Below are 17,500 nucleotides of genomic sequence, written 5' to 3'. Positions count from 1 at the left end.
TTCTCCTATATCTGTGTGCATACGTGTAGCAGCTGGCTCGTTTCTCTCTCTCTCTCTCACGCGCATACATCTCTCTCCTGCCTTCCATCACTGGCCTTGATGGGTTTATTTGTCAAAGCATCAATATATGCTTGTGCTGCTGGTTCTCCCATTCTCCTCTAAAGACACATCAACAGTTATACAATCTCTAAAGAATGCACACACACACACCAGACACACACACACACACACACACACACCAGACACACACACACACACACACACACACACACACACACACACACACACACACACACACACACATACCAGACACACACACACACACACACACACACACACGCACACACACGCACGCACAGAAAGCGTCAAACTCACTCATGCCCTTTTTGATGCACCGGTTCTCCTCTACCACTGTCTTATACCTATGAGGATGTGATGAAGCGCGATTAGCAGTAATCACCCTGGAAGCTGGAAGCGGCCTCGTTCCCCTCACCCTCCACACTCCTCTCTCGTTCCTCCTGATGCGGCTGGCTGAAGCTCCACTCTCAGCACTCTGAGGCAGCTACTTAACATTTGAAACGCCAGCACACGCTGATAGCTCAGATGGCTAGCTGCTCCCTCGCTCTCCGCTGCCTCCTTCCATGTGTGGGGTCGTAGGATTCAGTGTGAGCTGCGAGCCTTTCTGAGCCCACACACACACACACACAAGCCACACACGCACTCACACACACACACATTCACAAACTGACACATACACACAAGCCAGGGATGGGGATGTGCAAGGTGATAATTGGTGCCGTTGGAGAAGTAGGATTCAGATGAAAGAAGTCTCCTCTCTCTCTCTCTCTCTCGCTCTCGCTCTCTCTCTCTCTCTCTCTTTCTCTGTCTCTCTCCCTCACTCTCTCTCTCCTTCTCTTTTCCTCTTTCCTCCCTCCTGTGCCTCAAGCCCACTCCGCAGTAATTAATTCTGATCAGTGGAATAGTATGCTTCAGTTACTCGAGTGATCCTGCAGCTGGAGTTGAGAGAACAGGAGAGAGAGAGAGCGGAAGAGCGGAATAAGAAGAAGCGAGGGAGGGAGAGCAATAGCAAGGTAGAGAGAGATAACAAGGCGGGGAGTAGAATGAAGATGCCATTGGTACTATTATAGAGCTGAGCAACAAGGAAGGATAAGGATAGCGGTTACAGTCCTTGGTGAAATCTCTTCACGTGACCCCCGCAAACTCCACCCAAAGTAGTACGTTAGTTTGGACTTTGATAAAAACACGGAGTTTGTTTAGCAACAAGACACCAGAGGACCTATTTGTCCTTCACCCACCCCCTGTGAGAGCCACTGTCCCTGGTTCACATCTCTCATTCTCTCTCTCTCTCTCTCTCTGTCACAGGCTGCAGGGGAGGCAGCTCTAAATCATCTCAGCCCCACCATATGCTGCCTCTAATTTACCTCTCTGAGTAATTGTCTTCATTACTCATCCCCACATCGCTTCCGTAAGGCTCTCTCACATGAAAAGAGCCACAAAGATTCGGAGGCGGGGGTAGAGCCAGTGATCCGCAATTTTGAAGACTCTTTCACGAGAGCAGCTGAGCTCTCAGAGTGGGGCCAAAGCCAGGCCTGAGGACTGGTATATTCATGTGCGTCATGAACCCGCGTGAATGGCACCAGCATGCTGTCTTCCAAGGACACACTCCATCAGAATCACCGTTGTGCTCACCTAATGACACTAAAGTGGCATCAGACCTGCACTCTGGAAGGAGATGGAGAATGGTGATGAAATTGTGCGCTGTGCCGTGCGAGGTGACGGCGGGTGATTCCGGCTCGCATCCGGCCCTGTTCTGGTGCGGATCCTGTGTGGGATGACAACGGGGGCACCTCCGCGAGTGAAGTGCCTCAACAGTCAAAGCGCCAGAGAGTGCCTACGAGAGTGTGAGAGCAGCGCTAGCATACCAGTACAATTGTAGCTATTAGCGCAGGGTTAGCATAAATGCTACAATCAGAGGAGAGTGAGGAGTGGTGCTTGATCCAGCGATGGCAGTGCTGGTGTAACGGCAAGGGCAGAGAGTTGCCATCACAGAAACATGGATTGGGAAAGTCACACTGAACAGCAGGCATGGCGCTAACTGCAGAGTGGTAGCAGCGGCACCACATGCCACCTGAGGCCCCATGTACGGCAGGACCCAGGTGCTCCGAGGCAGCTTTATCATCTGTGAGAAGGAGTGGCGTTCACCAATGCCATGTCTGTGATTCATGTGTCACCATTGTTTACCCTGCCAATTAATTCCGATTAGCATCGTTCCCCGGTCGATGTGGGTTTTGAATTTCCAGCCCATAATTAAGACATCGCCCGCAAAACACTGGCAATTAGCTAGACAATCTGCTATCTGTCTCTGTCTGCGGGTTCTGCTCCCGCACGCGACACCTCTCAGTTTGAGCGACGCGGAGCCGCCCGCAGCCAGCCTCCTCCACAGCGCTCCCTCACTCCCTGCTCTCCCTCCCGTCCACACCCCACATTAGAGAGGGGGACAGCATCCTTTCATCAGCCTGCAATGATGGAGATCTGACTGTGCTAGATAGAGAGAACAGAGAAGAGACAAACAGAGAGCGTTACAAGGTAGGGGGAAAAAAAGGGAAAAGAAGAGTGGTCAGATAGATAACATCCAAAGATGGAAGAGTGTAGTATTTGTGATTTGGCGATTTTTCCCCACTCCACCACTGATAAGAGCAGACGGGGCCATTTTGAGAGCGGCTCTCTTGGCGGTGTGGCGACATCTGTTAAGAGCAGTAGCAGAGTTTAAGATGCCACAGATGGGGCATTAGCTGGCTTTAAAGCCCCCCCCCGCCGTGACGAGTAGCCTCAAAGTGTTGAGCACGCTTGTGAACAGTCCCCCGGAGCTCTGCTTGGACCGGCCGCGGTCCTCATCACGGTTCTCACGCCACCTCTGAGACGTGTTACTACGCATGTAGTTAAATTTAACATGGCAGTCGGGGACGCCGCTAAATTATAGAGTGCATCCAAGGGGCTCCTTGCTTTCATTCTGGTGTAGTGTCATTGCAGCAGTTATTAGTAGATAGATAAGTAGTGGAGTATGCAGAATAACATCTGGTTGTGTCAACTGTTTCAGGGATGCTCGCTCAAAGTGACTGCTGTGCTTGTAATGATTGTTTATGCACAGATTCACCACATCTGTCATAATATGTTATGACTGAGTGCACTGTGTATGTGTGTGTGCCTGTGCGTGTGTGTGTGTGTGTGTGTGTGCCTGTGCTTGTGCGTGTGTGTGTGTGTGTGTGTTTGTGTGTGTGTGGGTAAGAGAGAGAGAGAGAGAGAGAGATGTAAATTTAGAACGATCTATGATCTATGTTTGGTGCTTTACTGACTTAATTGTTCAGTCTTTGCAGGTTGTCTTTCCTTGTAAATACCACAACAATTTCCTCTCTCCGTCGTCTTGTTTTGGCTGTGGGTCATCCTCTTCTGACACCTTGTGTTTGCAGTTTGAAACTTCCTCTACTTCTCTCCGCAGTGCGTCCATCAACAAGGCCAGCGACGCCTCGCAGCAGGCGACGCTGATCGACACGGCTCTGCACTCCCCAGAGGGCCTGGCCATGGACTGGGCTCACAAGAACATCTACTGGACCGACTCCGGAGACAAGACCATCTCCGTGGCAACCGCCGACGGCAAGAAGAGGAGGGTTCTGATCGACGCGGACCTGAGCGAACCGCGGGCCATCGCCGTGGACCCGCGACAAGGGTGAGCGACCACAGCAAATAGCCGAGGTCTGGGTGCTTAGACTGGTCACATTAGCCAGATGGTGAAGGTGGTTATGACAAGGTGGTCGTTATGACAGACATGGACAATATCTTCCTCCTGGAAATGAGAAGAATCAGAGGCTACATACGGTCACGGACAGTTCTGGAAGGCCCCTGGTTAAAGCTGAGGAGAAGAGTGTAAGGCTCAAGCCCTCCTCCTCAGGCATTTTCGTCTTTCAATTCCCTTTCTTTCAGTCCTGTCACAGTCTCACAGTCTCCTTGTCTCACACCAGGCTTGAGGTTTCCGTTGATCCTCACAGAGCTTTTCCACCTCAGCTCACTTCCCATTTCTCTCTGAGTGGATTCGCCACACACAAGACCGCCAAATGCTGCCAAAGTTTCCAGAACAGCCCATCGGTTCACATAAGGCAGTCAGTGTCGCTCCGGTTTTTTTTTTCTCCCCCACTTGGTTCACTATGATGGCTGTGTTCCTCCAGGGCACTTTGCTCTAAATTGCAAAGATAGGGGAGCATGAAAAACATGTAAATTGAATGCACAGGCAGGGTTCCTGGGAGAAATAGCTGTCGCCCGTGGTCTGTGGTCTGTGCTGCGGCTGATGTTAGGTTTTAGATGTAGGCCTGCTGGGGTTAGTGGAGGCCCATGTGAGGTGCATGCACTGCAAGACTACTCCCTATAGAACAGTGGGTTTGTTGAGTGGAATGGGAAATGTGTGTGTGTGTGTGTGTGTGTGTGTTTGGTGTGTGAATGTGTGTGTGTGTCGCAGGTTGTGTTAACTCAAATATTTGACTGAATTTTCGGATCGGATTGATGTGTTGAAGGATGGTAATACTGATAACGTTTTTCAGCCGGTGGCAGCTAATGTTAGGGGGGCCAGCAAGTTGCAGTAAATGGTTTATTCATATTTTCATTTTAATTGTCTCATTTTGTGGAATTGTATTCATATTTGCCTGTTTAGAAACAATGGGCGCAATAGTTTAGTTGACATGAGGAGTGACCGCATGGTCAGTGTCATCTGCTTGGTGTAGTGTTGACATAAGGAGGGACTGCAATGTCTCTGTTCAGCTTTTCTCTCCATGCCCTTATAAATCTATTAGCTTGATCTGTATATTAATTATTAAAATGAACAAATTAAAATTAAATGCTATTAAATCTGTGTTATTATCATTCACTAAATTATAATTAAGATGAATGGTAATAATAGATTATGACAGACTTTTCTAGTTGTATGTAGTAAAAAAAATGTCCAAGGCAATCTCTGGTGTGTGTCTGTGTGTGGGTGTCAGGATTACTTTGAGTTTTCCCAGGTCCTCAACCAGGCGTTAAAGATATACCGTATTTTCCGGACTATAAGCCGCTACTTTTTTCCCACGCTTTGAACCTCGCGGCTTAAACAACGATGCGGCTAATTTATGGATTATGATACCTGTGACTGTATACGGTGGCTTTGTGTTTACGGTGGCTTTGTGGAGCTAGGATGCTAGCATGGATGCAGCCGCATGGATGCTTAGCTCCACGCGATTTCTCAGTATCTCTCAATAACTTAACTAATGTCAAAATAACCACAGTCTACCAGCGTAGACAGAACACAACTCAAAACACTTTAAAATAAAAGTTTACAACAATACAAATCCAGTCTTCAAGTTCTTTAGCTCACTGGTTTCAAACTAGCGTCTGTCTTCAATCTAACGTTCTAGCTTCTGATTGACTCTTGCGACTGTGCGCTCTTAAAGCAACAGTGCACTTATCTAACTGGCAAAACTAACTATTGTATTAGTTTTGATATTCATTTTAGCCTGTGTAAAGTTAATTTGTTTCAATGTTGCGGTAGGCACCTGCGGCTTATAGACATGTGCGGCTTATTTATGTTAAAAATAATTATTTTTAAAAAATTTAGTGCGTGAGGCTTATATTCAGGTGCGCTCAATAGTCCGGAAATTACGGGTAATTGTATTTTGGGATCAGTGGCCTACTTTCTTTTTTTTTTTTTTTACAAATCAACAAGGGGATGGCAGAATTCAAAGCACTTCATCTCCTTGTAAGTGATCACCTGTTTAAGAGCTGCATCTCCATTTGACAGGAGATGAAATAATGCTGCACCTTTTATGCATCTCATGATTCGCCCGGCCTCTGCTCTCAGCTGCCTTTATCTACCTGGATACAATAAAAGAGGGGGCTATCAAATCCAGCATATCTTACAAGTGTGATATCTGGCTGTGTACTGGCAGAAGGCAGTCATGAAGCGCTCTGGTGTATTTTATTCGCATTTATTCATGTACTTATTTAGCTGATGCGTTTATCCACAGTGACCCACAATGGAGGTGAAGTACATTCAACATCAGCAACTTGCCAAAAATCAAAGAACATCTCAGGACTGAAACATACAGTACACAGTTGCATACAAGTGTTGCATGCATCCATGCCATGGAAATAACTGCCCAGTACTGGTCATTGGTTTTATACAGAACCTTGGCTGAGAATATGTATGAGAAGTACAGGTATTCTTGTTCTTGATACCGCACATATTGTTTTTTTTTTTTTTTACCAATGATGTGTCATATTTATACTACTCTGAATGATATAGCCTACCCTTCATCACGGCCAGTGTTCACATATTTAACATGTTTCATACTGTAGCCTGTAGGCCTACTCCGGATGTGGACATATTTTTGAACATTTCTCACAGATAATGTCATGTTAGTCATTGCTTTTGTCTTAGCGAATGTGGTATGCTGCCAGCTCACAGGCACTCCACCTGCTGCAAATGTGTGCTGCATTTGAACTGATGTCAGTTTTATAAGTTCTAGTGATGGGCATTACAGCTTTTTTAAGGGATCTTATGGATCTGTTCTTTTCCAAGCTCAGTGTTCTTTTTTTTTTTTCAGGGTTACTAGATTTATCTTTGATATGATCACTAGTATAATGACAGGGTAAGATTTGGATCAGATTCTTAGACATCCCACCAAAATGATTTCTTTTTGCACATGTGGACTAGGTTTAGCAGCACTAAATTCCCATTAAAAAGAGAAAATAAAAAACATAATTAAAAGAACAAAGTCCATAGAATACATAGAATAACAACATTGTGGAAGTAGCCCAGACTGTGTGTTTATCTGTTTCGGAATGCCTAATAGGGCAATAGCCCAAATAGAATCCATTATAGAATCAGATAAAGGTCCGAAATAGAGCTTAGCCTGAGTCTAGAGCCTAAAAATATGCCCGCAAATCTCTTTTGGAACACCCAATAGAGCTGTTTTCAGAGTAGGGCCTGAAATAGCCCAAATAGAGCAATAGCCTGCATAGAATCTTCAATAGAATCCTTAATAGAGTCCGATACAGCCTATTCACACAACATCCTTCCCGCATGGTTATAAAGAGGTGTGGCTGTGTTTATTGGTGCTTTAAAATGTGACAATCTTTACTCTCTAGCTCGCTCAACCACCACTTCTCTCTCTCTCTCTCTCTCTCTCTCTCTCTCTCTTTGAATGGTGTGTTTTTACGAACAGCAACAGACAAATCCTCCTCCTTCATGTGTCTGCAGGTTCATGTACTGGTCAGACTGGGGAGCCAGCGCTAAGATTGAGAAGGCCGGCATGAACGGAGTGGACCGGCAGGTTCTGGTCTCAGAGAGAATTGAGTGGCCCAATGGCATAACTCTGGGTGAGTTTGGACTTCTTCTTTATCGAACTGACAAGTTGGGAGTGAGGGAGAGTGATTGGATGACACTCTTTGTAATATCTGAAAAGTATCTGAGAGGTCATGTGAGAGGGGTGAGAGACAGGGTATTTATGAGACAGGGTATATATGAGACGGGAACATGAGATTGGAGAAGATGGTGTGGGAGCTGAATGGACAGGGAGGCTAGAGAGAGAGGGAGGAAGACATGACAGACAGAGTGAACAGAGAGAATAGAGGAAAATTCATCAAAACAGTAGAAGTGAGTGTTAAGGCTAGTGGTTGAATAAGGGCAGTGCAACCCCAGCTTTGGTGTAGTTTGGACTCCTTCAGCACGTCCCACCTCATCAATCAGCTGCCAGTTAAGGGGGAAAACTAAATGGAGTTTCATGAGCCATACTGTCAATATTCTTGTGACAACCCCCCCCCCCCCCCCCCCCTCCTCCCCCTAGAGCAGGAGTCCATTTTAAAAGTGGTCATGCTTGAAAAAGGAGAAAAAGAGTAGTGCCTGTTAGAGGGGAATTGAGCCTGAGTGCATTGCTATGAAAACAGATTAGTTTTGGACGGGGGGGAGAAGGGTAGAAGGAGAGTAATACTTGTGAAGCTACATTACTTTACAGCCGTGAAACACATTTTTCTCTGTATTGATTTCAGCAGAAACAGATTCACCACTTATTGTGTGTTTCTCCATCAGCTAAGGTTTACCGTTGACAAATCACTGGGCTGTTATGGCCGTCTCCTGGTTGTTACATGCTCTCCTGTGGCCCCTGTCTTTAGACCTGTCCAGCAGACGGCTGTACTGGGTGGACTCCAAGCTGCACCTCATCTCCAGCGTGGACTTCAGTGGCAACAACAGACGGGTGCTCATTTCCACCGTAGATCACCTGGGACATCCCTTCGCCCTGACTGTGTTTGAGGTGAGCCCAACACACACACACACACACACACACACACACACACACACACACACACACACACACACACACACACACACACACACACTCACACACACACAAAATAATCATAGTCTGCCATGTATGTACATGGACTTTGGTTCCCATACACACCCAAACACACAAACATTCACACACTTTCTGGACAGAAAAGCTCATTCCACAGGGAAGCGGAAGTGAGGCTAGTGAGATTAATGGTGTGGGATGGCGAGCAGCACCCACGACAGAAACCAAATTAAAAACCCTTTAACAGCGCGACATGTGGAAGGGCAGCTCCGCACGCAGCCAAGGTGGTCCCGCCAGGGTCGTACATCATAGCGCGGCTCCCCGTGACAGGCCTGTCGATGGGTGCGCTCGGTCCCCCCTCGGGGGGTGCAGCGGAAACAATGTTTTCTGCCTTTTTCTTTGTTTTTCTGTGGATGGGCTGGGGGGGGTTTGAGCGATGGGATGCTGCAGTCGCTGCGGATCTCACAGGTGGGATTCAGCACAGGAGCACGAGCAGCACTCTGCACTGCACCGCACGCTGCTGTTCTGCTCTGGTCACAGCACAGCTGGAAACTGAGGGAGAGTTACCACAGGAAAGCGGCGAGCACAGGGAAGAGAAAGTTTTGTTTCAGTCTTTTTAAAGCAACACTACGCAACAATTTGACACTTTTTGAGGTATGGCAACTAGTTCTGGTACCATCCTCAAATTTATTTTGATAGCATTTGGTCATGTGAAGGACAGATAAACACCTGTGTCTTTTCCACTAGCCATCCAGGATATGCACTATGTAGTTCTGTTTTCCGGGCTGGTTCACCCGGCAAAAATTGAAGAAAAGCTTTCACAGCATGACATTGCCAGCTATACTGCCAAAATACATAAGTTAGTGTGTTGGCAAGCTTCTATCAGTGCCAACTGGGCTGTTGGTGGTGTTTGCAAGGTTTTTGTCTTCCTTTTAGGTAGTTAGCCTGCTAGTTTTGGAACAGAAGTACTTATTGCTGTTTTAAGTAGCAGGCAAAAACTAACCTTCAGATACAGTATCTCATGGCTGGAGTATGATAAGGAATTCACACGCCTGTTAGCTGAATACATGCTGTTGTCAGTTTCATTCTGTGTTTTCTGAGGGAAAAAAAATCTGTACCCATATTCACACATCTCAGGATATGTTGTTTTCAGCCTCTATCGATCTTTTTATGTATCGATCATCACTTTTGAAGAGTGGAGCGCCGGTGGAGGGCTTATTAGGTGTGTGCTTGTGCTGTGGCAGCTGAGCTGAATCAGGCTGCACCCAAAGGTGGGGAGGGACTGCAGTGAGTGGAGTGGAGGCACTGCAGTGAGGAAAGAGAAGAGGAAAGTTACAAAACTGCAGTTACGTACAGACGTACAGAACCACGGCCATTCCACACAAAACAAATGTTTTCCAAATACAGTTTTTGAAAAAGTAAGGTTTAAGGCTTTACATGACAAATGTGATTGAAAGAATTTGACTGTATTGATTCCCAACGACAATGACAAACGTGTCACCTTGGAGAAATTGCACAGATTGCAACTCCATGTGAGTATTCCTAGCCGTCACAGTGCATCTCTGCACCGCGTGGGCTCTTCCTCCTCTTCCTCCTCTTCCTCCTCTTCCTCCTCTTCCTCCTCTCCTGTGATGTCTGTCAGCCCCATGCATCTGTGCAGCTGAACTGACGGCTTCACTCAGTGTTTGAGGTGTGTAAAGGTTAAGGCTGGGTGGAGACACCTCAATATAAAAATAGGGCCTCACGGTTCCAATGGGAGAGCCGATCCCTCAGCCATGACAGCCCTGTGTGTGTGTGTGTGTGTGAGTGTGTGTGTGTGTGTGTGTGTGTGTGTGTGTGTGTGTGTGTGCTTGCTGATCTCTGTCAGTCAGCGGTGGGCCCGCAGTGGCCACTGCGTCACCGCTGGCATTTGAAGTTTTAATAAAGAGAGCAGTAGGTGAAAAGGAGTGTGTGTGTGTGAGTGTGTTTGTGTTAGTGTGTGCATGCGTGTGTGTGTGTGTTTAGCCATAGGATCCATACAGCTGCCCGATTGAGCTGATAAGACAGCCAAGGCAGGCAGGCGGGCAGGCGGGCAGAAGCCACATGGTTGACCTTTCAGAAGGAGAAGGCTTTGTAAACAGGTGGCTCCTCCTAATGGAGAGTGTGACAGACATCATACCCATGTGGATTTCTCTCTCTCTCTCCCTTTTTCTTTCTCTTTTTCACTCGCTTTGTGTCTGTCTCTTTATCTGTCATTTCTCCTTCTCAATTTTGTCCCTGCACTCTCTCACTCAATGACTGTCTGATTTTCTCTATCAGTCTTTCCTTTTTTTTGCGTGTCAACCCCACTGCCAATAAATCTCCGGTTGTCATGGCAACGGATGAGCCGCAGTTACGCTATTGCTTCAGATGCCGATAAGAAGGCATGAAGAGGGAGAGGGAGGGAGAGAGGGAGAGAGAGAGAGAGAGAGAGAGAGGGAGGGGGGAGGGAGAGACAGTAACAGATAATACCTTGTTTTTCTCAGTGTGTTGTTACCCGCTCTGCACCATCCCAGCAGAGGGCTTTAATTCAGAGGTTAGTTGGGCCTCCCCGCTTGAGACCCAATTAGGCCCAAGCATGAGCGGGCCAGTAAGAGATCTGCAGTCATCGCTCCGATTCAGTCCACAGAGACCTCTGCTGATCCCCACCCACTCCCACACTGTTCATGGTTCATCCCCTCCTGACCTCGGCTCAAAGCGAAGCGAACCTGAGCGGGCGAGGACTGAGCCCTTCTGTGTCCCATGTGCCCTTGCAGGACCGAGTGTACTGGACCGACCTGGAGGACGAGGCCATCTACAGCGCCAACCGCCACACGGGCCACGACTTGGTCACGCTGGCCCAGCACCTCGACAACCCGCTGGATGTGGTGGTGTTTCATGAGCTCCGACAGCCCAAAGGTGAGGCCCGATCTACACTCACACACACACACACACACAGACACACACACACACACACACACACACACACACACACACACACACACACACACACAACCACACACACACAGCCCACTAGTACAAGCATTCGTAATTAACTGAATTTCATTATCAGCCAAATTTAATATGCATAGCATAGTGTTTGTGTGTGTGTGTGTGTGTGTGGGAGCGAGCGTAAATGTGTGTGTTTTAATAAAAGAGGAAGAGAATTGGGAGAGGGCTGGGATTTGATCTTTTGTTTTCTTCCCCTCATCACAAGAGAAGATGAGAGCTTGGTCCCAGCGGTGGGAAGTTAATTGCACGCTCTCACATTAATAAGTAAACAGCGCTGCCAAAGGATAAATCACGGCATTAAAGCCCCCCCCCCCTCTCCCTAAGAAGTGCTACTGTGGGAACGCTAAATGAACTAGTGCTGAATGAGAGAATGTGTGAATGAACTTTGCCTCTTTGCTGGGAAAATCCCTAAGAACATGAGGAGGCAGTGCATACATAATGCAGCCCTCTGCCTCTGTCACAGCGTCCACATAAAGAATACTCTGGAAGGTAACGGTGTTTAATTGGCAGCCATGCTTAAGCCACAAGGCAGGAGCGATTTCCATTCAGAGTTCCCATCCTTTCTGAGATGCCTGAATCCGCTCGCACTTCCCGCGTCTGGGGCAACAAAAGTCTTTCCACATGCCGTTTTTATTTCATCCTTTGTTCTTTTTTCTCTCTCTCTCTCTCTCTCTCTCTCTCTTTGCCCCTATGTGGGTGTATGTAAGAGAATGCGAATCATGTCTTTCTCTTCATGTGCTGATCTTAAAAGCTGAGGTTTGTAGATGTCTCGCCTTAAGCCCTGAGAAAGGTATTGCAACCACCGAAAAGGTTTTGCAATATCCCCCTAAAAGTGGGATCTATATAATCCAACATGCCACTCTCCGATACATATAAAAAGGCATCTGTTGGTACCTTTATGAGAAACAGGCTGAAACGATTTCTCAAATTCTCAAATTATCTCTCTTAAGAGTTAAATCGAGAGTTGTATATTCTCCTAGCTGCTGCGATAACTGTCCATAGCGTTCTCAGTCTTACACTCCTGTGCACACCACAAACCCTAAGCTCAAGTCATGCTAAAGCTAATGCTAATGTGTTTCTCCAGTGCCGGACAGCTGTAACATGGGCGGCCTGCCCAATGGAGGGTGTGAGTACCTATGTCTGAAGGCCCCTCAGATCACAGACCACTCGCCCAAGTACACCTGCGCCTGCCCCAACAGCATGGAGCTGGGCCCCGACATGCGCCGCTGCGTCACAGGTAGCCACACACCTCTGGATACACACCCATGGATACACTCATAGCCAGACCTACAGTCATAAACACACACACACACACACACACACACACACACACAGGTTTCCGTACATTCACATAGAGAGTCTCACACGTTGACAGACACACACACACACATATGCACACATACATATATGCACATTTAGGCAAATACATGCAGTGTTACAAGGAGAAAACCTTGACAATTGGGCAGTGCACTTGCTGCCATTGAATAGATAGTCACAGGTGTCTAGACACACTGCCTAAGCACACTTACTCTTATCGCCATCTCCTCAGGCTAGACTTAACACTACATAATCTCTGTCCACACTCTGCGGCTCAGAAACAAACTCACTTGCATGGATTTTCATTCATACTGCAGTCTGTGTGTCCTAAACTCTCCCTCTTTTTCATTACTGTGTCACTCTCTTTCTCTCCCTAGTGGTCAGACCGAAAACCACAACTGCTGCTCCTACAACCACAACCACCACCCTTGAGCCAACGACGAGCAGCACCACCCCCGTTACAACAACAGCCTCCTCCACTACCACAACTACAGCGTCCACCACAACCACATCCACCACCTCTGCCCCCTCTACGACCACCACCACCAGATCTACAACAGCCTCCACAACAAGCCCCCCAGCAATACACTACATCTCTACCTCCACCACCTCCACCCCCAGTGCCAAGACCCAGGCCTCTCCATCCACTACCACCTCCAGCAGCACCAGCAGCACCAGTATCAGCAGTGTCCAGAGGGTGAATTCCAACCTCTCACACCGGGGTGAGTGCCCTTCTGTATATTCCATGTAATGTGTGTGTGTGTGTGTGTGTGTGTGTGTGTGTGAGTGTGTGTGTGTGTGTGTGTTGCAATGGGATCGATGGGTGCATGTGTTCTAGTTGGGGTGTGGTGAGCTTTTGGGGTATCTGGACATCACTCCCAGTGGTGTAAATCCCTGGTTGTGACAGTAGAAGTGCTCTCCAGTGTGTTTGGAGTTCTGATTGACTCGTTAAAAAGCAGAGCTCTTTAAACGAGGAGATGGGATTTAATGAGAGTGAAATCAGGACAGGACAGGAGAGGACAGAAGTAGCCTACTTAAAGCAACACTATGCAACAATTTGCGACACTTTTTGAGGTATGGTTTTATAGGCAACTAGTTTTGGTACCATCCTCAAATTCATTTGTATAGCATATGGTCATGTGAAGGACAGATAAACACCTGTGTCTTCCCCACTATTCACCCAGAATATGCGCTATGTAGTTCTGCGTTCCGGGCTGGAACACCTGGCAAAAATGGAAGAAAAGCTTATACTGTCAGAAGACACCAGTTAGTGTGTTGGCAAGCTTCTATCAGTGCCAACTGGGGTGTTGATGGTGTTTGCAAGGTTTCGGTAGTTAGCATGCTAGTTTTGGAACAGAACTATTGCTGCATTAAACTGTCTGGATCTGACATCCGTCCTCACCCCTGAGCACTCGGTGTGATTAATCCGCTAACATTTCTCTCATCTCCGAGTAGGGCTGTGTATTGGCAAGAATTTGGCGATACGATACGTATCATGATACAGGGGTTACGATTCAATATATTGCGATGCATAGCAATACTGTAAGCAAGGTGATTTATTGCGATTTTAATACAATTTTAGTAAACTGTCATAGTATAAAGAACACACCACCATATGCATAGACTTCTTGTTTAAATGCATGTCATTATGTTGGAGTGGAAGGGTTAAATGGCTGAAGATAGATTACAACACTGCTATCTAGCGGTCAGTGGTTTGAACCCAAAATGAATGTTAGATAACTACAGTGTTTTTGAGAATCGATACAATACCCCAAACCATATCACGTACTCAGGTGTATCGATATTTTCTCACACCCCTATCTCTGAGACTTTTATTTTGTTCTTTCTTTTTCGCTTTACCTGTCACTCCTTTCTTGCTCCCTCTGTCTCACTGCCGAAACTGTCTTCCATTCTGCCTGGCTATTTTTTCTATTGTAGCTATCTAGCCACAGCAGTGTTTTGCCTTGGGTGTTATGTAGTTACATAGAAAAAGTTCCAAGGTAGAAGCCCAAGGCTCTTGAGAGGCACATGCACACGCGCACACAAGCACACGCGGTCCCTCTGAAACAGGTCAAAGCTCGGAGAGCCGAACCAGAGCAGTGTACCCAGAATGTTCCCAGGCCTTACAGTGGGAGAAGGGGCGTAAATAAGTGCTCTTAAATATTGATGACCTCCTCTTGTCATTGGGTATGAACTTTCCATTAGATAAAACGAAAAAGCGTGTGGCTCTAAAAGATGAATGCTGTGTGGGTAGGTGCTGTGGCTGGCTTGCGAAGCCCGCTGATGACTCCAAGGGGCCAATATAAAAGAGCTCGTGGGTGAAGAGGGGAAAAAGAGTGGGAAGCAGAAGAGAGCGAGAGAGCGGGTGTGTGAGACAGAGACGGAAAAAAAAGAGTGTATGTGCATACGTGTGAGCGAGAGAGAAAAAGAAACAGGAGAGGGAGCGAGAGACCATCGAGGGCACCGCTCACAGCCCACAGAAGAAGCAAATGCATGTCTGAGGGATGCAGGGGGTTGCATCTTCTCTCACGCATTACCACACAAAAAAGGGATTGAGAAGGTTTAGTGGGGGAAACGGGACCACAGGCTTTTTTGCAGCTGCATGTTATCCGTTATCGCATGTCGACTCAATCCGTGGCTTTTTTCCCCCCTCTCTCTTCCCGAGTTTACTAACATCAGCGGCACCAGGTGAATTACATCCCCATCAACACAAGAGCATGAGAACTGTGTGTGTGTGTGTGTGTCTGTGTGTGTGTGTGTGTGTGGCGCCCTGGAGATGAAAGCTGACAGCGCCGCGAACATTGTTGTTGCAGATCCATATTAAACGGCGGCGGTTTGGATTCTGTCAGGATGAATCATGTGGGGTGGGTGTGTGTGTGTGCGCCGTCGCAGAGCACAACTCCTAATAACCTGAAAATGAAAGTCCCTATCTTCTGAGCGCAGGCTGCCAATCTGTTTTGTGAACAGCGTGCTTCCCTGCGACCGAAAAAAAAAAAAAAAAAAATTGAAAAGGAAGAAGAAAGTTGGCGCTATTCATGGGACAAATTTTAATAATGTTTTACAATCTGCTCCCCAATGATTTATCAGCCACCGGGAGATATGCGTCATTTGTTGATGTTATCTGTCAGCCGTGTCGACAATACTAATATGAGGCACCACATCAACCTGCCACACTGTTCCCGTCAGGCAAAGCTGTAGCTTAGCCTAAGCAGAGGTGTGAAATCTGAGGGCTTTAGCATGTATTCACCCCACCACACCTGCACAGTATTCACAGGACGCTATCTATATTTTGAGGGGAATCTTTCTTCTGGCTGAAAATAAAGGCGGGGAATTATCCGACACACATTTCATTGTTATTGCGTTTCCTTTGTTTTGTGTTTGGCATTCTCCGGGCAATCAGCGCTTCCATCTGTATGCTGGGGTTGCTCTCCCCACCCCTCTTAATCTCCTGCCCAAGACGCCATTATCAGCTCCTAATCACGCTAGCAGTAATGGTGGGCTGGGAGCTAATTGTGAGATTGAGGTAGGATTTATGTTGTTGGCTCGACAGAAACCTGTGGCGGGGGCTGGGTTGAGTTAATTGTGTGCGTGTGTGTGTGTTTGTGTGTGAATGTGTGTGTATTATACAGGACATTGTAAATGCTCACCCTTTTTTTTTCTTTAGGAAGTGTGTGTGTGTATGTATATGTTTATGTTCAAGGACGTATATTCTATATGACTTGCAAACCCTGCTGAAAGAGTAGTTGAATCATTCGTCATTGAGGTTGGATATGATGTTTGGGGTTCAAGGTCTGCCTAGTTTCTCTATCTCTTTATGTATTCCACATTTTCTCTCCTCTCCCCTGTGTCTTCAATTTAAAATCTGTTCACCGTATGACTTATCGTGGCTCAGCCATATTGCAAAAAAAAAAAACAATCTTTGAAGGAAACAGATCACAAAAGCATGTCTGCTGTTGACACAAAGGAGAGTGAAAGACAAAACAAAACAATATTTTTTCCTTATCTGCCTCTCTCCATCTCTCTCTCTCTCTTCTGCTTTATCTTGCTTCCCATCCTTCTCCTCCTCTCTCCTCCCTCTTCCTCCCTCTCTTTATCTTTCTCGCAGCTGGGAGCGAGCATTACCTTTTAGGCAACAACATAACTGTGGCGGTTTTGGGTATCGTCATTCCCATAGGTAGGTATGGCTGTGCATACTGTGTGCTTCTTGTCCCTCCTCCCCTCCCTTCCCTTCCCTTCCGCTACCCAGCCCTGCCTTATCTCTCCCACAGCTTACTGGCCCACATCTTCATTCACCTCCAGCACGAAAGCTTCCATACCCACGCATGATGCCTTCCCGCTAATACCACTGATCTCGAAAAACACACACACACTATTCTCAAGGGTGGCCATATTCATACACACACAAAAGCATTGGCCATAAAAAAAAAATGGTGGGTGGATTATGTGGGTGGCGGTGCCATTGCCATTGCAGGTGTGGAGGCAAGGTCGTTCACCGTTAAGTTGAGAACGACCTTGCCCTCTCCCACCACACGCACACGCCCAATTGTGGAGTGGTAAAACAAATTAGCGTCTTTTTAAATCCAATTGTGGACCCTACTGTGAAATCCATTCTCTCCGCTCATCTCTCTCTTCTACTCTGAGAAATTGGAGAGGGGCCCCCACCCCCCCCCCACCTCCACTCCCTCTGTCACACACACACACACACACACACACACACACACACACACACACACACACACACTCCCTCTGTCTCCTCAGCATGTGGCTCTGTAATAGGC

General features: G+C 47.1%; 1 protein-coding gene across 3 annotated transcripts in view; it reads left to right on the top strand.

Annotated features, from left to right (window-relative positions):
* lrp8 (low density lipoprotein receptor-related protein 8, apolipoprotein e receptor) overlaps positions 1-17,500 on the top strand; it is a 145,597-nt gene that overhangs the window by 125,412 nt on the left and 2,685 nt on the right. For all 3 annotated transcript variants that reach the window (XM_031575118.1, XM_031575117.2, XM_031575116.2), the window contains exons 11-17: positions 3,518-3,745; positions 7,304-7,422; positions 8,215-8,354; positions 11,171-11,312; positions 12,490-12,642; positions 13,100-13,444; positions 16,828-16,896. In XM_031575118.1, the coding sequence (XP_031430978.1) occupies positions 3,518-3,745; positions 7,304-7,422; positions 8,215-8,354; positions 11,171-11,312; positions 12,490-12,642; positions 13,100-13,444; positions 16,828-16,896 (1,196 nt within the window). The remainder of the gene's footprint in view (positions 1-3,517; positions 3,746-7,303; positions 7,423-8,214; positions 8,355-11,170; positions 11,313-12,489; positions 12,643-13,099; positions 13,445-16,827; positions 16,897-17,500) is intronic.

Source organism: Clupea harengus, chromosome 10, assembly GCF_900700415.2.
Source record: "Clupea harengus chromosome 10, Ch_v2.0.2, whole genome shotgun sequence".
NCBI lineage: Eukaryota > Metazoa > Chordata > Actinopteri > Clupeiformes > Clupeidae > Clupea > Clupea harengus.
Note: the sequence above shows the minus strand (reverse complement) of the source record. Positions and strands in the feature narration are given on the sequence as shown.